Source organism: Corythoichthys intestinalis, chromosome 8 (assembly GCF_030265065.1).
Source record: "Corythoichthys intestinalis isolate RoL2023-P3 chromosome 8, ASM3026506v1, whole genome shotgun sequence".
Lineage (NCBI taxonomy): Eukaryota > Metazoa > Chordata > Actinopteri > Syngnathiformes > Syngnathidae > Corythoichthys > Corythoichthys intestinalis.
In genome coordinates this window covers 13,639,952-13,665,091 of record NC_080402.1, presented here as the reverse complement: position 1 = coordinate 13,665,091, position 25,140 = coordinate 13,639,952, and the positions used below count along the sequence as shown (strand labels likewise).

The following is a 25,140-nucleotide window of genomic DNA, read 5'->3' as shown; positions in this document are numbered from 1 at the left end:
TTGTAGTGTATTCAATTGAATATAAGTTGAAAAAGATTTACAAATCCCCATGTTCTCTTTTCATTTAAACAGTACAGAACATTCTACTTCATTGGAATTGGGGTTTGTAATGTATTAAGTAGCCATTCGAGACCTGTCACTATGATACGTACAGTAAAGGTGTGAAATATACAACACCTTAAAGCAGGTCAATATCACAACTACTGTACTTCAAAATTTATTGAAGTATGACCTTTTCTGTTGGTGTCAGAAGGGATGTTAAAAATGCAATTAAATGTTTGTCTGTGTACTTTGCACTGCCAAATATTTGAAACATTTTAGCCATAAACCGATGTACGTAAATGTGAACGTAAAGGAATTTACACTGCCACAGTTTTGCTATTAATAGAGCCAGTTGCGACATGCTGCGAGATAGTGTTGCATTCATGATGGCAGAATAGTTCACACCAACAAACCTGCAACCTCCACCAAAACGCTGCAGAGATTATACATATGATGATTTGCTTTCTACGCTGATTGACAAGGACTAATCACATGGTTGTATGTTTTAGGTCTTGTTTTGAACACCTGCTTAAGTTACCAATTATGGTAACTTCACGCTCTCTGGCTCCCTTGCAGTAATTCTCATTACACTCTAAGGAGCAATGTCAGCGTCAGACTGCTGGACAACTATGTCACACCACTGAACAGATGGGGTTTCATGGCTCCTTTCAAGGGCAACATGTCAAGATCGCTAGTTCAAAGTCTGAGCAACCGCTGCCAATTTTTAGATATTGATATTTTTCTCTTTGTGTTCTTAGCCCTTTCCTCCGAGGAAGGCTACCACGGGACGTGTTGTTCACATCTGCAACTTACCTGAAGGCAGTTGTACCGAGAATGATGTCATCAACCTGGGACTGCCGTTCGGCAAAGTGACAAATTATATCCTGATGCGCTCTACTCAACAGGTACAAAAGTTTTTTTTTTGTTTTTTTTACTGTTGACAAAGAGCTACTTTTCTGAAATCATCAAAATGTTCAAAACCAATGAACACATTAACTTAACATTAACACTTAAAATCCACTTTAACACTTTTTTTTTTTTGGGCTATAACATACCTGTCAACCCGAGGCCGTTAGCAATCTTACAAATAGTGACGTATGCCCTTACAAATTGGTGACTATTCTTACAACGTTGTATATAGCTTGCAATATGAAACAAAAATAAAACTCAATTTTTAAAACAATATGCATTTTTTTGTAATATTGTAACAATCAAAGAACAATCAATATGTTCAGCTACATCACGATTACCAAAATTTTACAGTGACTTTTGTGATAATTGTATGTAGCACTTTTGGCAATTTTTATCATGTCTTGATGGCTGCACTTCATAGCATTTCAGCTCGCAATTCAGTTTGACTTGAAGGTAGTTCATTTGTTTGTCCAATTAGAAATTATAAAGGTCAATTGATAAAATTAACTTACCGATGCAATGTTTGAGTCAGGGAACATTTCTTATGCTAATTCTGATAATTGATCAGCAATAGTTGCAGGCAAATTGTGTTCGGCAACAAATTCGCAGAATGAAATCTCTGCTTTCGTCCCTTTTCCTTCTGCAGACTTCATCTTTATGACCAGTGTTGTTAATCTTATTTTTAAAAAGTAATTAATTACTTACAAATTACTTCTCCCAAAAAGTAATTTAGTTAGTAACTCAGTTTCCTGAAGGTAAGAGTAGTTACTTGGCAAAGTAACTGGTGTTATATTTCATGTTTTTTTTGTTTTTTTTCATTTAAAAAAAAAAAAAAAACATAGTAAACTTTGCTATGTTTGGAAATCGTTTAATGTTATGAATCAACTGTTAAAGTTGTTAAAATTGCTATCGTTTTTGCATTAGTTCCCTTCTGTCTACTTTCGAAATGTTAAAGTTTTAAAGCTGTTTCATCATTTAAAGATAGATTCAAGTCAAGATTTTGCTGTTTCATCATTTAAAGATAAATTCAAGTCAAGATTTTGCCGATTTAGGAGTATTTTAGATAAAAAGTTACTTGAGTTCGCTAAGAAGGTTCACTACAACAAAGCCTTTCTAAGATGTCTACTGCTTCAAAATGGCGGCTGTTTATGAATGCAGCCATCTGTCATTTTGCATGTAGCTCTATAAGCATTTGATATCTATGCGTAGATTGTAGGCTGTCGGCTACAGTCAGGAAATATTGGCGCCACCTAGCCTAGCATCGCGTTTGCTACAGCGTCACAACACTCTTCTATCTCAGTGTCTCTGACTTTTCTCGCGTCATTCAACCAATGTAGTAACGCATCGTAACGCACATTGTCTCGTTGCCGACACGGTGACAAAATCCGAACGGAGAAAAAAAACCAATGCACGAAAAACGTACAGACTTTGAACGTACGGCGTACACATTTAAAAATCAATGCTCACTTGTACAAATTACGCCGAAACCGTACAACTTGGCAGGTATGCTGTAAAGAAATACTAGAAAGGCATCAAATAACCATGATACCAGACTACTTGGCTTTGTCAAACAATAGACCACTCAAACAAGCAATCAAGCATACAACCTCCCTACACACTCCTGTGGAGTCGCTGCCTAGGTGTGAAGGGGCGGTTTCACTCTGGATAGCTGCAATTAGCATCTTGAATATTTGCAAATCCAGGGCTCCCTTTGCTTTGTCAAACACGGAGGAACACTGAGATGGCCAGTCGCCGTGTTCTACAATATTATTGACATGGCAGCAATGAATGCATATGTGTTGTATCAGGCATGCACCAGAAGGCAAGAGAGACGGGTAGACTTCTTGGTGGGTATTGCAAAGGAATTGGCTCACTCTCATGTGGGCGTAAAGAAGGCGCAGAAGTTAAAGTTGTTTCGGCAACAACTTCCAACCTCCTAGCCCCAGTAAAAGGGCAACGTGTCATATGTCACCACATAAAAAATGTTTTGTTTTTTTATTACACCGTCCTTTGTACTGTAAGCAAACTGCAGCTTATGGAAGAAGTAAAAAGGTTGTCCGCCCGATTGCCTGCCTGAGCGGTCCACTGTCCGACAAAGCCAAGGCACCGCTGCCTTGCAAACATTCAAGATGCCAATTGGAGCAATCCAACCTTGTGGTTTTGCGAGTGTGGATGGAAATGACTAATGAGGACCTCAATGCTCACAAAAGATATGCTCATTAGGGTCAGATGACCCTTCTCTGGATACAAAAGGGATTTGTATCAACTGATCCCCCATTGGTAGTTCTAGTTTTAAAGGAACCACATTCATATGTTGCATGGAGACAGGGTTACCAGATAGGAAAAACATTCTCCAGCCCAATTAAACCGCAAAACATTTTAAAGAATGAAACAAAAACAACAAAATTACAACCTCCTGTTCAAGATGAGCCGTTATAACTTTGTACAACTCTAGCTACCATATTTCTCGGACTATAAGTGATAGTTTTTTTCCTAGTTTGGCCAGGGGTGCGACTCAGGGTGTCAACCGATATAGGGTGTACCCCGCTTACTCCCCATAGTTAACTGGGATAGGCTCCTGCATCCCCGCAACCATTGTGAGGATATGCGGCCTGGAAAATGCAGAAATGAATAACATAAAATATAACATAATATAATATAATTAGGGCTGTCAAAATTATCGCGTTAACGGGCGTTAATTAATTTTTTAAATTAATCACGTTAAAATATTTGACGCAATTAACGCACTAGGCCCGCTCAGACAGATTTAAATGTCAGTACAGTGAAAGGCCAACTTGTTAATTGTGTTTTATGGAGTTTTTCCGCCCTCTGCTGGCGCTTGGGTGTGACTTGCATATGTTATGTGGCGTAATGTCGCCCTCTGCTGGCGATTCAGTGCAGCTGATTATTTGGGTTTCGGCGCGCTTTTCTGACGTGATTATATGTCGACGCGAACTCACACTAATAGACAGTGCTATTCAGACCAGCTAACGTCCGTATCCAGTATTCAGTGGCAGTTCTCATAGCCCCATCACACTGTTTGTGTCTAATACATGCATCGCTTGTGAGTTATATTGCTCCTTTGTTTATATTCATGAGCATTAGATAGTTATTGATGATGTGTATTTGAATTTGTTCACATATATGGTGAAATGCAGTTACATTGTTAGACGCTTGTGAGCTAATTGGCTAGTGCTACTGCTCAAATGGACACGTGTGTGTACATTTTATGTTATTTTGTGATTTATGCAAGTTATTGACACATTGCCTTGTTATTTTCAGTTTTACAAAAATACAAGAAACGTGCTCCTGTCAAAAAGAGATGACTTCAGTAAAGCCCATGCAACTTTGCCACACCGTCTGATTTCTTTTTGGAACTTATGTTCGCGATCTGTCAATTTGTGTACTCACACACATTGAGGACAGAATAGGGCTACTAGTTTATTTTTTGATTGAAAATTTTACAAATTTTATTAAAACGAAAACATTAAGAGGCGTTTTAATATAACATTTCTATAACTTGTACTAATATTCATCTTTTAAGAACTACAAGTCTTTCTATCCATGGATCACTTTAACAGAATGTTAATAATGTTAATGCCATCTTGTTGATTTATTGTTATAATAAACAAATACAGTCCTTATGTACCGTATGTTGAATGTATATATCTATCTTGTCTTATCTTTCCATTCCAACAATAATTTACAGAAAAAAATGGCATATTTTATAGATGGTTTGAATTGCGATTAATTGCGATTAATTACGATTAATTTTTAAGCTGTAATTAACTCGATTAAAAATTTTAATCGTTTGACAGCCCTAAATATAATATAATATAATATAATAATTAGGGCTGTCAAATTTATCGCATTAACGGGCGTTAATTGGTTTAATTAATCACGTTAAAATATTTAACGCATGCGCGGAACAACCCACTCACGCATTGTCGCAATCAGACTAGAATGGCGCTGTTTTGCTTATATGCAGAACTAAGAAGCAGCATCAAGTGAGTGGAGTAGATACAAGCATTCATTGGGACTGTGCTTTTAATTGGCAAAAGCTTTGACATCTCTCCCACATCAACTATAACTATTGAGGGACGTGACGTGGACGACAGTAGTTTATCTTTTTCTTAACACCCTGTATTGAACCCAACACAGAGAAGAAATATCATTTGCAGCCACCACACACAGTCATGGTTGCCCCCTTCCCATCATGCATTTGGGCAGAACAGTTAAGTCACTACAGTATCATTTACTGAAAGCTCAACAAATACACTAGATGGCAATATTTAGTCTAGAGCTGAAACGAATACTCGAGCAATTCGAGTAACTCGAGTTTAAATACTGATCAGAGTAGTTTTATTCACCTCAAAGAATCGTTTAAATTTGCCAGCTCTAAGCATCACGTTTTGCCCGGACTACTTTTAATGCGGGACAACACGCTGACATCACGTGCGTTGAGGAAGAAGCAATTGAAAAAAAACCTTACTAAAGCCATTAGAAACTGCGCCAACGTTGCTTAAAACTACGCCCGCATGTTGCTACGGTGGTAGCAAGTAGTGTCTGATGCGTGTCATAGATATCACATGTACGTACAACTAGATGCGAAATGACCGACTCGGCGGCGTTAATAAAACAGCCGCCATCTTAAAGCAGTACACTTCTCAGCGCTCATAAATACGATTAACGTTACTGTGACTCGCTCACGTAACGTTATCCCTGCGGAGGGCTAGGTTTCTATTCATTATGACCACTGCCGATGCGTGGCTAACTCTTACATACAGGCTTTATTTAATCTGTGAAAACAGCGCTGTAGAGTGATTAGGGTGTAAAATAAAAACTTAATAATGCTGTCAATTTTAGCTCAGTAGTCATTGCTGGATAAAACACCAAGTAGCACTGGTGCCTAATGTGCTCCAATACAGCACGGCATTTATTTTGAACACTGCAAAAACTCAAAATCCTATCAGGAATTAGTTTAGACCAACTTAAAACTGAACTAGAATTTATAGCTTGACACGAGTGGAAATTCAATTGAAACATGTGGGAAAAACACCTAACTTTTAAGTGATGTGTGTTATCAAGCGTAATTACATTTTTAGGTAAGAAATATATATATATTTTATAAGATCTAAAAGGTTTTTAAGTGAAAGCAGTGAATTAGTCCTTTTTTTTTTGGTCACATTTGAGATGCAATTAGGTTGTTGGCTGTTTTCAACAATGTACATCGAAAATAAAGACTTTGATTGACTGAAAATGGTTCAATATGAGATGAAATGTCTTTTTCTCATCTATATTTATAATTGCTCTTTATCTAAAAAAAATATATGTTTTATCCGATTACTCGATTAATCGATCGAATTTTCAGTCGATTACTCGATTACTAAAATATTCGATAGCTGCAGCCCTAATTTAGTCACAATATACAAACTCACATGTATCCTTTAAGAATTACAAGTCTTTCTATCTGTAGATCCCTTTCACAGAAAGACTGTTAATTATGTTAATGCCATCTTGTGGATTTATTGTTATAATAAAGAAATACAGTACTTAAGTACAGTATGTTGACTGTATATATCCGTTTTGTCTTATCTTATCTTTCCATTTCAACAATAATTTACAAAATATGGCATATTTTAGAGATGGTTTGAATTGGGATTAATTAATTTTTAAACTGTGATTAACTCAATTAAAAATTTTAATCATTTGACAGCCCTAATAATAATAATACGATTCCAGAATATTTTTTAGAGCTGATTACGAACTGGCATTTTGGGGAAAGTATTTCTATTGAGATAGGTGTCTAAAGCAGAATGAAATCCACCTTTCACGAGGAAACGATTGTTGAAAATAGGTAAATCCCATTTAGTTTGGAATATTGTATACTCAAGTGCTCCTGATAGTGTTCACGCCAGCAGAGAAGGCATTACAGGTTAATTACTTTTATGTTCTCTCCAATAGGCATTTCTAGAGATGGCCTATGTTGAAGCAGCTCAAGCAATGGTTCAGTATTACCAATTGACTCCAGCCATGATAAACAATCAGAAGCTTCTGATTCGAATGTCTAAAAGGTACCAGGAGCTCCAACTGAAGGTATGATTAAACTAAAATTATGTTCAAAGTCACAAAAAAAAAAAATGGTATTTGCTAAATTCATATCTCTTATTTTTATAGAAACCGGGTAAAGATGTTCAGGCGATCATCCAGGATATTGCTTCTCATTGGGAAAGAGACGAAATGAAAGAACTTGAGCAGTAAGGAAATGAAAAACATCACAGATTAAAGAATGTAACTTAATCCACAATTTGCTACTTTGTTTGCCTGAATGTTAACGTGTGCATGACAGTAGCAGGATTACACTTACAGTACATGTCTGAACTTCTAAATGTCCAAACAAAGCTTTAGATGGTTTATTTATTTGAAACTTCCTACAGCTACGCGCCAGACAGAGCCCGTTCCCGCAGCCCGGTCAGAAGTTCCCTTAGCCCTCAATCTCACAGCCCAAGTTTTACATCATGTAGTTCAACCCACAGCCCCCAGGCAGCACCCTGCAGGGCTCACGAGAGAGGCAGCAATGGCCCAGCCCCACGCCGAGGTTCATGGGATTGGTCCTCACACTATAGAAGAGGTGAGGAAGACAAGGAAATGGATGAACACTCCAGACGGAATGGCTGCAGCACTGCCATCGATCGGCCTAACGAACGGCCATCGGACCGACGGAAAGCCTATGGGAAACCTCTAGATTATGCCATCTGCAGGCCCACAGATGAGCGAGGAGGAGGAGATAAAGGAATGCCTGGAAAAAGAGACTTCCCACGAGGCAGCCCTCAAGGCAAGTCCTTCAACTCCTACCGGAGCGTGGAGGAAAACCTCTACATGAAGGTGAGCAGATCCCAATACCCAAGACATGATAGCAAGTCAAAGAGGAGGAACGGCAGCGACCACAGCAGGCATTCGAGGCATCTAGACAGCGAGATGATTGATGAGCCACTTCGCAGAACTCCAGAAGATAAGAAGCATCGTTCGCTCAGCAGGGGGAGGACTAAGAAGCCAAACAAAAGGTGCACCACTGCAGAGAAACATGACAGCCCTACCAGAAATACTGTGAGTAACACACACACATCCAAATTACAGAGACATCCAGTTTATAATAGAAGATAAATTCCAGACCTACAATGGGTGAAAAGCTGTTATATAGAGAAACATACATTACAGTACAACAAACATCTGTAGTATTTTATAGTAGGGTTTCCTTTCCCCCAGTGCATTATAAGCCTAGCGGGCCGCCACGAGACTGGAAGAGAATAAAGAGGTTTTTTTTTTTTTTTTTTTTTTTTTTTTTAGCTACTTCTCCAGACGCGCTAGTACGGAAGGTATGTACAGTGGGGCAAATAAGTATTTAGTCAACCACTAATTGTGCAAGTTCTCCCACTTGAAAATATTAGAGAAGTCTGTAATTGTCAACATGGGTAAACCTCAACCATGAGAGACAGAATGTTGGGGGGGGAAAAACAGAAAATCACATTGTTTGATTTTTAAAGAATTTATTTGCAAATCATGTTGGAAAATAAGTATTTGGTCAATACTAAAAGTTCATCTCAATACTTTGTTATGTACCCTTTGTTGGCGATAACGGAAGCCAAACGTTTTCTGTAACTCTTCACAGCTTTTCACACACTGTTGCTGGTATTTTGGCCCATTCCTCCATGCAGATCTCCTCTAGAGCAGTGATGTTTTGGGGCTGTCGTTGGGCAACACGGACTTTCAACTCCCTTCACAGATTTTCTATGGGGTTGAGATCTGGAGACTGGCTAGGCCACTCCAGGACCTTGAAATGCTTCTTAGGAAGCCACACCTTTGTTGTGTGTTTGGGATCATTGTCATGCTGAAAGACCCAGCCACTTATCATCTTCAAAGCCCTTGCTGATGGAAGGAGATTTTCACTCAAAATCTCTCGATATATGGCCCCATTTCATTCTTTCCTTTACACAGATCAGTCGTCCTGGTCCCTTTGCAGAAAAACAGCCCTAAAGCATGAGGTTTCCACCCCCATGCTACACAGTGGGTATGGTGTTCTTCGGATGCAATTCAGTATTCTTTCTCCTCCAAACACGAGAACCTGTGTTTCTACCAAAAAGTTCATTTTAGTTTCATCTGACCATAACACATTCTCCCAGTCCTCTTCTGGATCATCCAAATGCTCTCTAGCAAACCGCAGACAGGCCTGGACGTGTACTTTCTTCAGCAGGGGGACACGTCTGGTAGTGCAGGATTTGAGTCCCTGGCGGCGCATTGTGTTACTGAAAGTAGCCTTTGTTACTGTGGTCCCAGCTCTCTGTAGGTCATTCACTAGGTCCCCCGTGTGGTTCTGGGATTTTTGCTCACCGTTCTTCCTATCATTTTGACCTGAGATCTTGCATAGAGCCCCAGATCGAGGGAGATTATCTGTGGTCTTGTATGTCTTCCATTTTCTAACAATTGCTTCCACAGTTGATTTCTTTACACCAAGCGTTTTACCTATTGCAGATTCAGTCTTCCCAGCCTGGTGCAGGTCTAAAATTTTGTCTCTGGTGTCCTTCGACAGCTCTTTGGTCTTGGCCATAGTGGAGTTTGGAGTGTGACTGACTGAGGTGGTGGACAGGTGTCTTTTATACCGATAATGAGTTAAAACAGGTGCCATTAATACAGGTAACTTGTGGAGCCTCGTTAGACTTCGTTAGAAGAAGTTAGACCTCTTTGACAGCCAGAAATCTTGCTTGTTTGTAGGTGACCAAATACTTATTTTCCACTCTAATTTGGAAATAAATTCTTTAAAAATCAAACAATTTGTTTTTTTCCCCCCACATTCTGTCTCTCATGGTTGAGGTTTACCCATGTTGACAATTACAAGCCTCTGTAATCTTTTCAAGCAGGAGAACTTGCACATTTGGTGGTTGACTAAATACGTATTTGCCCCACTGTAGCTGCTGATTTCAGCAATTCATCAAACACCGACCATAGACTTCACCATCAGTTGACTAGACAGCTCCTACAGACATTGCGCCACGTTTTCCCGGAGCAGAGTGTTGAGGTGGTATCATTGTGATAAACTCATACACACGTTGCGTTCAAACACCGGATGTAGGTCGAAAAAGGACAAATGTTTTACTGCCTACAAGCTGACAGGAGTGATTCAAGAGTGAGTTGGTAGAGGATTCAAGGTATTATATAAAATGGCACCATACATGTACTTTGAGACGTTGTGGGGAAAAAAATGAATGGGGGGAAAAATTTGCGTAAATTTAGCTTGAAATATTTACGTAAGATGAATAAGAACTGCCCTCTTTTTTGCTCTTAACCAAGAATCTAGACTGTTGTACATTCATATCTGTAGACATTCCAGGATTTACGTATTTATTTACAAGAATATTCAACTTAAATGCTCTTTGTTTTGTGATGGCCGCCATGTTGGATTTTGTATCCATACACAACAGCATAACTTCACATTCAAATAATCAGTTAATTTTCGGCCACCTCCCCGTTTTTTGGCAAAAAATTATTAATTTAGACATTTCTGCGTCCATACAAAAACAAAAATTTGGCTTTTACGTGTTTGTTACATTTCTATCTAAAAACGACGAGGGCCAGATAGTGCTGAGGCAATAGTGACATTGGAATTCAACCTTAATAAGTTGTGATTGTATAAAGAAAAATGCCAAATTTGCTTTTGTTGCGTAAAATTAAGATTATTCTGGATGCTTTCCTCAAGTATTAGGTTTCTGATGCGAAAATTATATAGCAATTGATAACTTGCACTAAATAAAAAAAAATTAGGTTGCTATTTTGGGCAAAAACATATATGTTAAATGTTGCTATTAGGGTGTAACGGTACATGTATTTGTATTGAACCGTTTCGGTATGGGTTGCTCGGTTCGGAACGGAGGCGTACCGAACGAGTTTCTTACGTAATGTAACCCTTACTTTTTGAGGCTGTGAGTTGATCAGGTTGCAGTTTCTTTGAGTAGATTAGATTTACTCCGTCTTCTCTACTATAATGAGGACGAACACGGTGGGACAGTATAGAACCCAGAAACGTCAACGGCGCGACAACAGCGTTAAAGTTAATCAGCCAATGCTCACCAGTCGCAGTGAGGCCGCGTGTTAGACGCGTCCCATAAGCGGCTCAACGCGACGCACGCGAAAAGAACGGCAGAGTTTATTATTTGACGCGAGACGCAGCCCTCCTGCGTCAATACTACTAGCTAGGATCGGGCAGACCGGAAGTCACTCGTGTAAAAATACGGTGGATCCGATCGATTTTCAAACTAATATGCAATCGTAACCCACTTTTTGAGTCCATTTGAGTGGTCGATCGGGGCACAGTTGACTTGTCTTTGTTAATTTACTGCTGTCTTCTCTGCTATAATCATATCCAACACGGCCCCGTGTTCAATACAAAACCCTCCTACCACAACAAAACAAGTAGGAACTAATATTCACATAGGAACTTAAGTTATGCAACATAAAATATACAATATAAATGAATACTACATCACATTTGTAAAATATAAACACATAATAACATAAATAATAGCCCATTTAAATAAAATAAATTGAAATGAGCTAAGACACCTGTAATTAAATAATAAGAATAATACAAAGATCCTGCTTACACAATTGGATTTACTAATTTCTGTGTGGCACTTTAATTTGAGAAAATCCACAAATAAAGCTTTTGAAAACCGTTCATAAGGGAAAAAAATGATTCATTGAGGCATTTCATTTGTAAAATACATGTTAAAATCTTTGTCATTGGGATTGCTTTTCTCTTTAGCACGGACTTCTTTTTTTCTTCTTTCTTTCAGAAAGAAAACTGACCAATACGCAGGGTCTGAAAGGCAAATTGTTGTTGGATTATTATCTTTAAATACCCGCTACTTTGTGAGCAGAATTCTAGCTTTGTATAGACCCTACCCACCGACGTCACAAAATCACGTGATCGCTGTATTGTTCCGCCCCCTTGTCCGTCATTTTGTGTCTGTATTATCAATGGTGTCAATTGATCGAGCAATTTATAATGCATTTCATGGAAGCCCCTGTGCTTTGGGATGCCGTAAACTCACTTGATGCGTTTCATAAAAGGCGTTATGTGGAAAAGCTTCAGTTTATCCATTCGCCAGATCCATATTTGATGCCTAAATCGATGTTTTTCGACCCGCTGTCTCCGCCGTATTTGCCTGACATCTGCTAGCTACCCTGATATGTACAACTATCTTGTCCACACAAAATCAGCCTATTCTCACAAAAGTTTGAAAAACTTTAAGAGCTTGGAGGCTTATAAATACTTCGTTGCTGGTTGGGTGAAACAGGTCCTCGTCCACGAAAATTCGGCAGGAATCTATCTTGTGCTCGGGAAGGTGAGTTACGAAATTTTCAATTCAAAATCTTTTGTTCTTGCTAACATCCACTGTCAAGTCTAATGTATTTCATGTCATTTGTCAATGGAGCTAGGGCTTTTAATGTTTATATGGTTTAGCGATAGCACTCTCACTACATACATACGTGTATGTTGTCGGCGATTAGCCTAGCAATGATCTCAATTGTGGTTGTCAGCCCAAAACCCTCTAAATATATATTAAATGCATCTTACTAGATATAAAATGACTACTACATAATCTGTGGTAATCGTTTGGAGCCCAGTTTTCTCGTCGAATTGCAGCAGCCCATCTCGCTCTCTCCTCTCCGGGTCTCTCGGAATCCGGTAGAACTTCAAGTCTCTCCGTCTATCTTCTCTGTTATTGCAACCGACCGCCACACACGCCTTCACCATTTTGATTATTAATGTTAACAAGCAGAAAAACACGCCGTAAATAGGAGGAATGTACGTAGCCGTAACAGGCAAACACGATGTGTTGACGGACAATTGGGCGGCACCAGTCAGGAGGGCGGAGTTGTGACGTCACGTGGGTAGGGTCTATAGGCTAATGTTCCTATTGTTGAAAGCACAAAAGTGTGCAATAAACAACTAGCACATTTATATTTTGCATTTTGTTTTCTTACTGTACCGAAAAAGAACCGAACCTTGACCTCAAAACCGAGGTACGTACCGAACCGAGATGTTTGTATACCGTTACACCCCTAGTTGCTATTGATCCTGAAAATATACCGTAATTTTCGCACTATAAGGCGCACCTGATTATAACCCGCCACCCACCAAATGTGACAGGAAAACGGCATTTGTTAACAGATAAGCCGCACTGGACTATAAGCCGCAGCTGTCCTCACTGTATTATGGGATATTTACACCAAAAGATAATAACCGGTAACACTTCATTAGATAGCGGCATCATGCGATGGTCAGAAGACCAAATGAACCACCATGAAGCTTTGAACCAATTGTTTGCAAAGCTTCATTGCTTCAAGAAGCTTCATTTGACCATCACTGCTCCCTTGGGGGAGACAGTCAATCTTTTATGCTACCTGCTGTCAACACTGTTGTTGTCCAGCATGCCTCCTAGCATGCATTGCAGCACAACAGATATAAATAACAATCAAAATACGTTCTTAAATGTTCTGTGCTAATTATTTTTCAATTACTGTTCCTGTTCTTTAATTAATTGCTAGTCACAGTATTTGGTAACACTTTATTTGACAGTGGCGCCATAAGACAATTAGATTAGACAATTAGACATAATTATGACAGGACACTGTCATGAGCATTAACAAATGCTTATAACAGTTATCATTTAGCTTTATTCGGCAAATTATCTCACTTTGAATGGATTTAAAAGATCCAAGCTGGACATAAATGGAGTTAGTAACATAATTTGTTGGATTATACTTAATGACATCTGTCATAAGCATTCAGTAATGCTCATGATTGTCTTATGTCATAACTAAGACAGTGTTATGACCGTCTTATGACGCTGCTGTCAAATAAAGTGTTACCAAATACCATAACAAGCAATTAATGAAACTGGAACAGTAAATGCATAAATAATTAGCACAGAACATGAATTTTGATTGTTACTTACGTCTGTAGTGCTGCAATGCATGCTAGGAGGCATGTGTTGCCAATTAACCCTAATAAATCAACAATTAAGCCGCACTGGACTATAAGACTATAGGATTCAAAATGAACGGAAAAAAGTAGCGGCTTATAGTCCGGAAATTACGGTAGTTGATTACCTCTGCATTTGGTGATTTTTGTGCATCTATCTTAAGAATTTTATAGCCATTTTAAATTTTGTTATACTTGTATAAAAATTAATTAATCTGGATTTTATGAGGAAACCACTTTGAATGTTTTTGACGCTGCTCATGGGGGCTCACATATGCCTGCCCAAGGGAGGTGCCTGTTTTGGTTTTAGGTCACCAGCAGCTTTGGTTTTGAAAATTATTTGAATTTTAAGTTTTTAAGAACAGGCCCCCTACGGATCGGCCCCGAGCCCCGTGTCCTGTCAACTGATAGCGAAGTTTATGCACCTATGTAATTGAGTCCCTACAGCCCCACTGAAAGTCCCTAACTCAGAGTAGAAACTAAAATGGTTCTTAAAACTCGAGTTCCTGGTTCCTACATGTGCGAACACGCAAAATGTAGTCATCGTCCCCCAAGGGGTTCTGGGAACTGTTAGTTCCTATAGTGCAAAAGCAGCTTTTGGGAATGTGAATGTTTGTCTATCTCTGTATAGGCTCCAGCACCCCGTGATCCTGACAAGGATATACCGTGTTGAAAATGAATGGCTGGATATTTTTCTAGAAACTAATTGACTTTCCTTTTTAGGATGGTCAAGCTAAAGAACGGGTCTCACCTCAGGGTGACAACAAGCCAACAGATGCTGCTGAACGTTTGAAACATACTAACAATGTAAGTAACAAGAATAAAAGTTATCATATCTGTTAACATGCTTAGCTGTTTATTAAAATACTCTTTCTTGATTACTTTGAAAGGAGAAACTGTTGGAAAGTGGTGAAACCAGTGATGACGAGTGTTGTTACCCCAAGAACATGGAAGAATTTCTCACAGTTGATGAAGTGGGAGAAGATGATCTTATTATAGAACCGGATCTTCCAGGGCTGGAAGAGGATGCAGCTTGTCCTGAAGCGCCTGCAGAAGAACAAACACAAACAATGGTGGAGACTTTACCATCACCTTCCCTCCCATTAGTGGCGTTGGAGACCTCCATTACCAAATCCATTGAGGAAAAGACATGTGAGGACGCTGAAATCCCAACAGAAACCTTTGGAACGGATAAAGGAATTACAACTGAGACAATCATGGAAGAACACAAAAAGAGTCCTGTGACTTCCGAGCCACCAATTTCAAAGCTGAGTGACTTTCACAATGAAGAGTTTCAGGTAAAACTGGAGGAGACGTCTTCAGTTGCTAAAGTTAGCAACAGTGGGCCTTCGGAAGAAGAAGCAATAAAGAGTAACGTTCAAACATCAGAAGACAGCAAGGTCCAGGATATAATACAGGACATTGAGGCCAGCTCGAATGCAACTCACAACAAGGTGGACGGCATTCTTAAAAAAGGTACTTTACACCTGATGATAACTAAATATTTTTTATCAATCAATAAATGACAGAATTGCTAAAAAGTCATAGTTCACCAGGGATGAACAAAGTTTTCTTTTTTACCCTGAAAATTAAATCAAATTGCATTTTGTCTCACATTTTCAGCCGATTTACGTCGTTCACATACTTTTTTAAAAATCACTAAATTAAGGCAAAAAAAGATTGAATATATTTTTGGGGCGAAAATGTACCATGTATGATTCCAGAAAAATCTGACAAAAATAACACATTCACATTGCTCATTAAAATCACATTGTCACTGAATCAGACCAGTAAAAATGTCCCCATTCACCCCTATGGACTTCAAACTGAGACCGACAAAAAATATCTCTGTCGGCAGCAGTGTTGTTAATAACGGCTTTAGAGTATAACGGCGTTACTATCCACGTTGTTTTTTTCAGCAGTGAGTAATCTAATTAATCACTTTTCCCATCTTTGCAACGTCGTTACTGTTACCGAGGATGTGAAGGGGCGCGCTATAGGCGTTACTATTTGGTTGAATGAATCACGAGTTGTCTGATTTTGTCACAGCTGCCTGGGAGGGAGGAGGAGGTAAATGGGTGGTGACGCCGTTGCGAAGGCGATGCTCGGTGGCTCGGAGCATTAGCATAGCATTCACGTTCAAGTTAGCATCAGCATATAGCGTGGAGAGCGTCATCTTAAACTCTCGGGCAACTGTTTTTTTGCATACAGTTCATGGCTCCAGGTGGGTACAATGAATTGAAAATAATGTAGTTTTTCTGTTGAGTATGCATTATCATCACCAAGTTGGTGTTGTCCTTGTAGATGCTACAATATAATAATAGTTTTTTTATGATCAAAAATAGTCACTTGCCCTAAACTTTTCTTGAATGGCATATCTGTGTACCTTGTGTGATGTTTTTAAATAAAAACAACTAGAGCAAAACTAAGAGATTCAGAGCCTCACCTGCAAATTGAAAAATATATCTATATACAGGATATTAGGGGTGTGACAATACACACAAGTCACAGTTCAGTACGTACCTCGGTACGGAGAACACGGTTTGGTGCGGGTTCAGTACAACAGAAAAAAAAAGGCTTTTCTCTCACAGAATTTGAAAGTTAACATTTGTATACCATTACTCTTATATAGGTGAAATAAAAAAATAAAAAAATATATAAAAAGTACGGTAATTTTAAAACTAGCCGCAACTTTTTTCCATAATTTTGAATCATGTGGTTTATAGTCAATTGCGGCTCATTTGTTGACTTATTTTGGTTAATAGGTAACACTTTGACAACGCGTCATAAGACTGCCATAAGACTATCATAATTATGATATGACACTGTCATTGGCATTAATGAATGCTTATGACAGATGTCATTAAGTGTCATCCAGCAAATAATGTCACTAGCTGCATTTTTGTCCAGCTCAGATCATTTACATCCATTCAAAAGTGAGATAATTTGCCGGATAGCACAAAATTACATCCGTCATAAGCGTTCATTAATGCTCATGGCAGTGTCATGTCATAAGTATGATGGTCTTATGACAGTGTTATGGCACCACTGTCAAATAAAGTGTTACCACATAACATAACTACCAATTAATGAAACAACTGGAACAGTAACTGAAGACATAATTAGCACAGAACATGAATTTTGATTGGTATTTACATCTGTAGCGCTGCAATGCAGGCTAGGAGGCATGTTGGACGACAACAGTGTTGACAGCAGGTGGCAGCAGAGGGTGACTGTCTCCCCCAAGGGAGCAGTGACGGCCAGCTTCTTGAAGCAATGAAGCTTTGCAGCCAATTGGTTCAAAGCTTCATGGTGGTTCATTTGGTCTTATGACAGTCATATGATGCAGCTGTCAAATAAAGTGTTACCGGTTAATATCTTTTAGTGTAAATATCCCATAATATAGTGAGGACAGATGCGGCTTATAGTCCAGTGCGGCTTATCTATGAACAAATGCTGTTTTTGTGCCAAATTTGAAGTGTGCGGCTGATAGTTATGTGCGCCTTATAGTATGAAAATTACAGTAATTTACTTTTTACAGATATTGAAGCGCCCTCATCATCTGTTGAGCAGGAGAGGCTCGTCATTGAACACATCATCCCTTTAGGTAAGGTGGATACATATCATTATACTTCTGTTGGCCACAGTTGGGAATAGAACAAATCCATTAGGCTGTCCGACTATACCCAAAATAGAAAGAAGTCATTGATCCCTTTTGTAGTTAATCATTCTAGCAGCCTTAAGTTCTCAGACATTAGCGTCTGCTGCCTTAGTGTGAACGTTACAGCTTTATCATGTACACTGCTAATAACGGCACTGACAACCTGTTGCATTAGCACTCTAATTGACGGGAATTGGCCATCCACTTGCTGACCTATTTCCGTGATCTGCTCGTGAACTGGACCCCTGAGAGATGAGTATTTATATTATTATTAGCCTTGGAATGGCGGGGCGCAGCACATGCTGCATAGGGACTTACATAAGCCGTTGCTGCGTGGCAACAATAGATCACAGACACGAGAGCTGTCTGCCATGAGTAACGTAGTTATTTTGGTTCTATGATGCCTCGACAAGTTGTTTTTTTTGTCCAGAACGAACTCAGCAGAAATTAAATTAGCAGTTTTTCAAACCAAAGGCACTGTATAATGTGACTACACAATGGTGAATGGTCACGTTTAAGTGCCATTGAATATGATGAAAGTTCAATTTAGGGCTGCCAGCTATCGAATATTTTAGTAATCGAGTAATCGACTGAAAATTCTATCGATTAATCGAGTAATCGGATAAAACTTTTTTTTTTTTTTTTTTTTTTTTTTTTTAGGTAAAGTGCAATTATAAATTAACATGAGAAAAAAGACATTTAATCCAATATTGAACCATTTTCAGTCAGTGTCTTTATTTTCGATGTACATTGTTGAAAATGGCCAACAATTGCATCTCAGATGTGACTAGAAAAAAAAATTCACTGCTTTCACTCAAAAAACCTCTAGATTTTATTAAAAAAAAAACATATTTGTTACCTAAAAATGTAATTACGCTTGATAACACACATCACTTGAAAGCTACGTGTTTTTTCCACGTGTTTCAATTTAATTTCCATTTATGTCAAGCTATTTTTAAGTTCTAGTTAAGTTTTAAGTTAGTCTAAACTAGGGCTGTCAAAATTATCGAGTTAACGGGCGGTAATTAATTTTTTTTAATTAATCACGTTAAAATATTTGACGCAATTAACGCACATGCCCTGCTCAGACATATTTAAATGACAGTACAGTGAAATGCCCACATGTTAATTGTGTTTTATGGAGTTTTGCCGCCCTCTGCTGGTGCTTGGGTGCGACTGATTTTATAGGCACCCATGAGCATTGTGTAAGTAATTATTGACATCAACAATGGCGGGCTACTAGTTTATTTTTTGATTGAAATTTTTACAAATTTTATTAAAACGAAAACATTAAGAGGGGTGTTAATATAAAATTTCTATAACTTGTACTAACATTTATCTTTTAAGAATTACAAGTCTTTCGATTCATTGATTGCTTCAACAGAATGTTAATAATGTTAATGCCATCTTGTTGATTTACTGTTATAATAAACAAATACAATCCCTATGTACAGTATGTTGAATGTATATATCCATCTTGTCTTATCTTTCCATTCCAACAATAATTTACAGAAAAATATGGCATATTTTATAGATGGTTTGAATTGCGATTAATTGTGATTAATTACGATTATTTAATTTTTAAGCTGTAATTAACTCGATTAAAAATTTTGATCGTTTGACAGCCCTAGTCTAAACTGTAAGTACTGATAGGATTTTGAGTTTTTGCAGTGTTCAAAATAAATGTATGAAGCCTGCTGTATTGGAGCACATTAGGGACCAGTGCTACTTGGTGTTTTATTCAGCAATGACTACTGAGCTAAAACTGACAGTTAGCTTTATTATGTTTTAATTTTACACCCTCATCACTCTACAGTGCTGTGTTTTTACAGATGAAATAAACCCTGTATGTAAGACACGTTAGCCACGCATCGACAGTGGTCATAATCAATAGAAACCTAGCCCTCCGAAGGGGTAACGTTACGTGAGCGAGTGACAGTAACGTTATATTTATTAGCCATGAGAAGTCTACTGCTTAAAGATGACGGCTGTTTACTAACTCTGCCTAGACGCGGCCGACTCTGTCATTTTGCATCTAGTTTTAAATGCATGCGATATCTATGAGACGCATCGGACACTGCCTGCTAACACACGAGCATCATGCGGGCGTAGTTTTTAGCAACGTCGGCGTAGTTTGTAGCGACTGTCGGCTGCAGTAAGTTTTTTTTCTTTTTAAATTGCTTCTTCGTCTTCGCACGTGACATCAGCGCGTTGTTCCACATTAAAAGTAGTCTGGGCAAAACGTGATGCTTAGAGCTGGCAAAATTAAACGATTCCTCGAGGTGAGTAAAATTGCTCGGATCAGTTTTTAAACTCGAGTTACTCGAGGTGCTGGAGTATTTGTTTCAGCTCTAGTTCAATTCATTATATCAGTCATTGCAGCAATTCCCTTACTAAAAATGGTAACTTTCATATTGTTCACTACTTTGCAGGAGTGGAGTTCATTGAGCCAAGGACTGGTTTCTTCTGTAAACTTTGTGAACTGTTCTATACCAGTGAAGAGACTGCTAAGACGAGTCACTGTCGCAGCACTGTGCATTATAGGAACCTACAGGTGTGTGCATTCAAGTGTCCTTCAACCAGCTGACTGATCCTGTTCGTGTATAGCTTTACAGTCATATATCTACACAAACATTTTGACTGTTTTGTTTGAACTCTGATTAACCCTCTCAAATTTGGCCTATAGTAATGGCTACAACTCCTCCCAAAATCTTGGCTTCTCTAGGTTAACATCATGAGTGGTACTGTTATAACTGCTTATTTGTTTATCTTTATGGCCAAGGATGACGTAGTCTCAATTGTTCCCCAAAGAATATAAGCCACACACTTTATCATAAAAGATTTGACTGCATTGTTTACCCTTTTAGTAACATAGCACACTATAATTATAAATATATACACTACCGTTCAAAAGTTTGGGGTCACTTGTGACCCCAGACTTTTGAACGTAGTGTATGAAAGTCATTATAAGTCAATACAGACTTACAATACAGATTTACACTACCGTCACTTGTGACCCGAAACTTTTGAAGGGTACCCCAAATTTTTGAACGGTAGTGTATACAGTGGTATGAAAACGTATCTGAACCATTTTGAATTTCTGGCATTTCTGCATAAAATCACCATAAAATGTGATCTGATCCTTGTCAAAATCACACAGATGAAAAAACTGTGTCTGCCTTAACTGAAACCACCCAAACGTGCATATCGGACAATTTTGAAAGTTGGCCGAATTGGGGATCTCAGAGCGGAGCTTCAAGTCACCTGAGTGTTTTCTGCCATATACAGTGGGGCAAATAAGTATTTTGTCAACCACTAATTGTGCAAGTTCTCCCACTTGAAAATATTAGAGAGGCCTGTAATTGTCAACATGGGTAAACCTTAACCATGAGAGACAGAATGTGGAAAAAAAAAAAGAGAAAATCACATTGTTTGATTTTTAAAGAATTTATTTGCAAATCATGGTGGAAAATAAGTATTTGGTCAATACCAAAAGTTCATCTCAATACTTTGTTATGTACCCTTTGTTGGCAATAACGGAGGCCAAAAGTTTTCTGTAACTCTTCACAAGCTTTTCACACACTCTTGCTGGTATTTTGGCCCATTCCTCCATGCAGATCTCCTCTGGAGCAGTGATGTTTTGGGGCTGTCGTTGGAAAACAGGGACTTTCAACTAAGCCTGTCACAATATGCAATAATTCCATTTATCGCACGGTAAATAAAAATGAAGGTGATAATTTTTCCGCTGCGATTTATCGCCTCGCGTGCACATGCGTGCGCGCGTGCGGCTGACGTGCTGTTAAAAGTTCGGCTTCCTTGTTACCAACTACGCAAAATGCATTTTAGTTCTGTTTTTAGTTTAGTGCAGTTTGTTTAGTGCAGGTGGAGAAAAAAAAGAAAAGGTGACGCTTACCATTCAAATGAAGATGTAAATGACAGCAAAATATAAGCATGGTGTGTGCATCCATGAACTGAGACGTAGAATGCCGATCTCGGCCGGCGGTCCCCCTCCGTTCGCCAGTCTTTATAAGTTAAGGTGACAGTTCTTATTGTGGTAACATCGTCAAAGAAATTGCCAGCTTTGTCAGGTTTCAAATCATTTATTCCATCAACTTGCCGAGTGTCCACTGCTGTTGACGCCAGGATCGAAACAGAAAGTAAAATAGCGCTCTCCTGCTCACCGTCAGCCCCGCGGTGCGTTCATGTACAGCAAAAAAAAGTCCACCACATTACCAGCCGATTCGTTACATTATTACAGGTACTGTACTGTATTATTGTCATTAGTGCTATTATTATACAATTGTTATTCTGATTTTTATTCATATTGTCTTTGTTTTGCTCTTTGTAATTACTATTTGCAATAGTACAGCAGTATTTATTAAGGATGTAGTGTGGGTTTTTGGGCTGTGGAACGAATTATTGGAATTATAATGTATTCTTATGTGAAAATCCTGCTCGACATACGACCAGTTCGACTTACAAACAAGCTCCTGGAACTAATTAACTTCATATGTAGAGGTACCACTGTATTACACATGGAACGCCATAGCAGAAGCTATGAGGGGAAACGTTTTAATTTGCCTAAATGCTTAAATTATTGTGGAATTCTAGTTTTTCTTAAAAAACACATTTTATTTCTTCTGTGTTTCTGTACAGTATTAATATTGTTGTCTTTTACTTAAAAGAGGCATGGTCTATTGTTTTTAGTTGTGATTTCCTAAAAAGTATTTTTGAATTTAAGAGTAAACAATAATTGCGTTTAAATGGGTGTACATGATCTAATAATATATACAGTATTCTCACAGTGTTATTGTAATTCTTTTTTTTAATTGGGGGGGTGCAATAATATCGCATATCGCAATAATTTATGAAATAAATTATCGCACACTAAAATTTGTTATTGCGACAGGCCTACTTTCAACTCCCTCCACAGATTTTCTGTGGGGTAGAGTTCTGGAGACTGGCTAGGCCACTCCAGGACCTTGAAATGCTTCTAACGAAGCCACTCCTTTGTTGCCGTGGCTGTGTGTTTGGGATCATTGTCATGCTTAAAGACCCAACCACGTCTCATTTTCAATTGCCCTTGCTGATGGAAGGAGATTTTCACTCAAAATCTCTGGATACATGGCCCCATTCATTCTTTCCTTTACACAGATCAGTCGTCTTGGCCCCAAAGCATGATGTTTCCACCCCCATGCTTCACAGTGGGTATGGTGTTCTTTGGATGCAATTCAGTATTCTTTTTCCTCCAAACACAAGAACCTGTGTTTCTACCAAAAAGTTCTATTTTGGTTTCATCTAACCATAACACATTCTCCCAAGTCTCTTCTGGAACATCCAAATGCTCTCTAGCGAACCGCAGACGGGCCTGGACGTGTACTTTCTTCAGCAGGGGGACACGTCTGGCAGTGCAGGATTTGAGTCCCTGGCGGTGCATTGTGTTACTGATCGTAGCCTTTGTTACTGTGGTGTCAGCTCTCTGTAGGCCATTCACTAGGTCCCCCCGTGTGGTTCTGGGATTTTTGCTCACCGTTCTTGTTATCATTTTGACGCCACGGGGTGAGGAGGGAGTTGAAAGTCCGTGTTGCCCAACGACAGCCCCAAAACATCACTGCTCTAGAGGAGATATGCATGAAGGAATGGGCCAAAATACCAGCAACAGTGTGTGAAAAGCTTGAGAAGAGTTACAGATAACGTTTGGCCTCCGATATTGCCAACAATGGGTAAATAAAAAAGTAATGAGATTAACTTTTGGCATTGAGCAAATACTTATTTTCCACCATGATTTGCAAATAAAGTCTTTAAAAATCAAACAATTTGATTTTCTGTTTTTTTTTTTCCACATTCTCTGTCTCATGGTTGAGGTTTACACATGTTGACAATTACAGGCCTCTCCAATTATTTCAAGTGGGAGAACTTGCCCAATTAATGGTTGACTAAATACTTATTTGCCCCACTGTAAATGATGCCGCCCTGTGTGCTGCCTTCAAGGGAGCTGTATCTTGGAGGTGTGTGGTTTTAAACACTGAAGAATAGCCTGTGAAAGTAAACTTCGTCCCCCACGTCGGGCAACGCGCTACTTTAAGTTGCCATCCAAATGGAATGTCTGTACTTGAGGTTGAATTTAATTTAATAAACTACAACATAAAAATGCTATTTATTCTCCATTGCAACGTATGTATATTTTTTCCTTCATTATTATGCCATTTTTGGCTTCTGTGACTTTTTGTCTGAAAAAATATGGTAGTTCTTGGATATTGTTATTTGGTTGGCTGTGCTGAGATTTGTTTTGTAAAATTGGTGCCTTGGAAGAGGTTCTAAAGGTTTCTCTGGAGAGAGAGCTTTGGTTATCTAACGAGTTTTTAGTAAATCTTTTTGTTTACATTTGTCCCCACTTGTGCAGAAATACCTGTCCCAGCTGGCCCAAGAGAGCCTCAACCTTGCTGAACCTTCAACCACTCAGTGACATTGTGCCATTTCTCTTCAACAATTCAACAATATGGATACTTGCACTTGTATTAAATTACTGGAATAATGGTTGGATACTTGGAATTATAATAATAATTGTGTTAAATTTTGTACATACTCTGTATAGCAAGGGTATTTATTAGTTTTATGACAGGAAAAGATGAAAAGGATGGATGGATTGTATTTTAAAAAAACAAATTTTCTATTTAATTTGGATATTGACACACTTTACAAGTTTAATTGCTTTCAAAATAAAATTGGACTTCAAGTTTGGCCTTTTTGAATTTCCAAAATAACAACAGTAATGGCTTTTATAATAACAACTACAAAGTGACTTAAATGATGCCAATGAATGTTTTTACTCAGTTAAAACTGAGGCAGATTCTCAGGTTAATTGTATATTTTTGAGTTTCTAACTCATTGTGTAATACTTGCCATTTATTGATAACTGGAGTCTTTGTAAAGCTTTTCTTGAACTCTGATCTTGTGTGCAATACATTCGTTTTTCAGGTAAAATTCAAAATGTGGAAGAATACTGATGTAATAGCTTTGCAAAACATGTCTGCCTTGTATTATTGCCACTTTAAATATAAACAACTTCAAGTGCCTGCTTTGTTTGCTTAAGTTAATGCCTCAACATTTTGAATTTAGTAGGATAAACTGGACTATGTACAGTCATCAAACTTCCAAAATGCATAACTGGTGATTGTTTGCAAGGAAAATTTATTTTGCACACTACTATAAAATGTAATCCTTAAGTTTTTTTAATGTATACATATGTGATTTGATTATCACACTTTGATCTTGGCGTTCACAAAACTTGCATATTGACGTGATTTATCACACAGAGACCGGGTACATGGCATGCTGCACCATTTCTCATTGTCTCCGATTACTATTATTACTATTAATATTGTTATTTTTAATCGTATTGTTGTAAAACGGTGTCTCCAAGTGTTGGTGCAGGACAGTTGAAAAGTGAGTCAATCCTAATTTCTGCTGGAATGTGCAAAAC

General features: G+C 38.4%; 1 protein-coding gene across 2 annotated transcripts in view; it reads left to right on the top strand.

The window, feature by feature from the left end:
• rbm20 (RNA binding motif protein 20) overlaps positions 1-24,723 on the top strand; it is a 132,066-nt gene extending 107,343 nt beyond the window's left edge. For both annotated transcript variants that reach the window (XM_057842678.1, XM_057842677.1), the window contains exons 6-14: positions 801-947; positions 6,919-7,050; positions 7,132-7,211; positions 7,392-8,061; positions 14,720-14,803; positions 14,887-15,472; positions 17,538-17,603; positions 20,090-20,211; positions 24,061-24,723. In XM_057842678.1, the coding sequence (XP_057698661.1) occupies positions 801-947; positions 6,919-7,050; positions 7,132-7,211; positions 7,392-8,061; positions 14,720-14,803; positions 14,887-15,472; positions 17,538-17,603; positions 20,090-20,211; positions 24,061-24,123 (1,950 nt within the window). In that variant the 3' untranslated portion in view covers positions 24,124-24,723. The remainder of the gene's footprint in view (positions 1-800; positions 948-6,918; positions 7,051-7,131; positions 7,212-7,391; positions 8,062-14,719; positions 14,804-14,886; positions 15,473-17,537; positions 17,604-20,089; positions 20,212-24,060) is intronic.
• Positions 24,724-25,140: the final 417 nt, after the last annotated feature.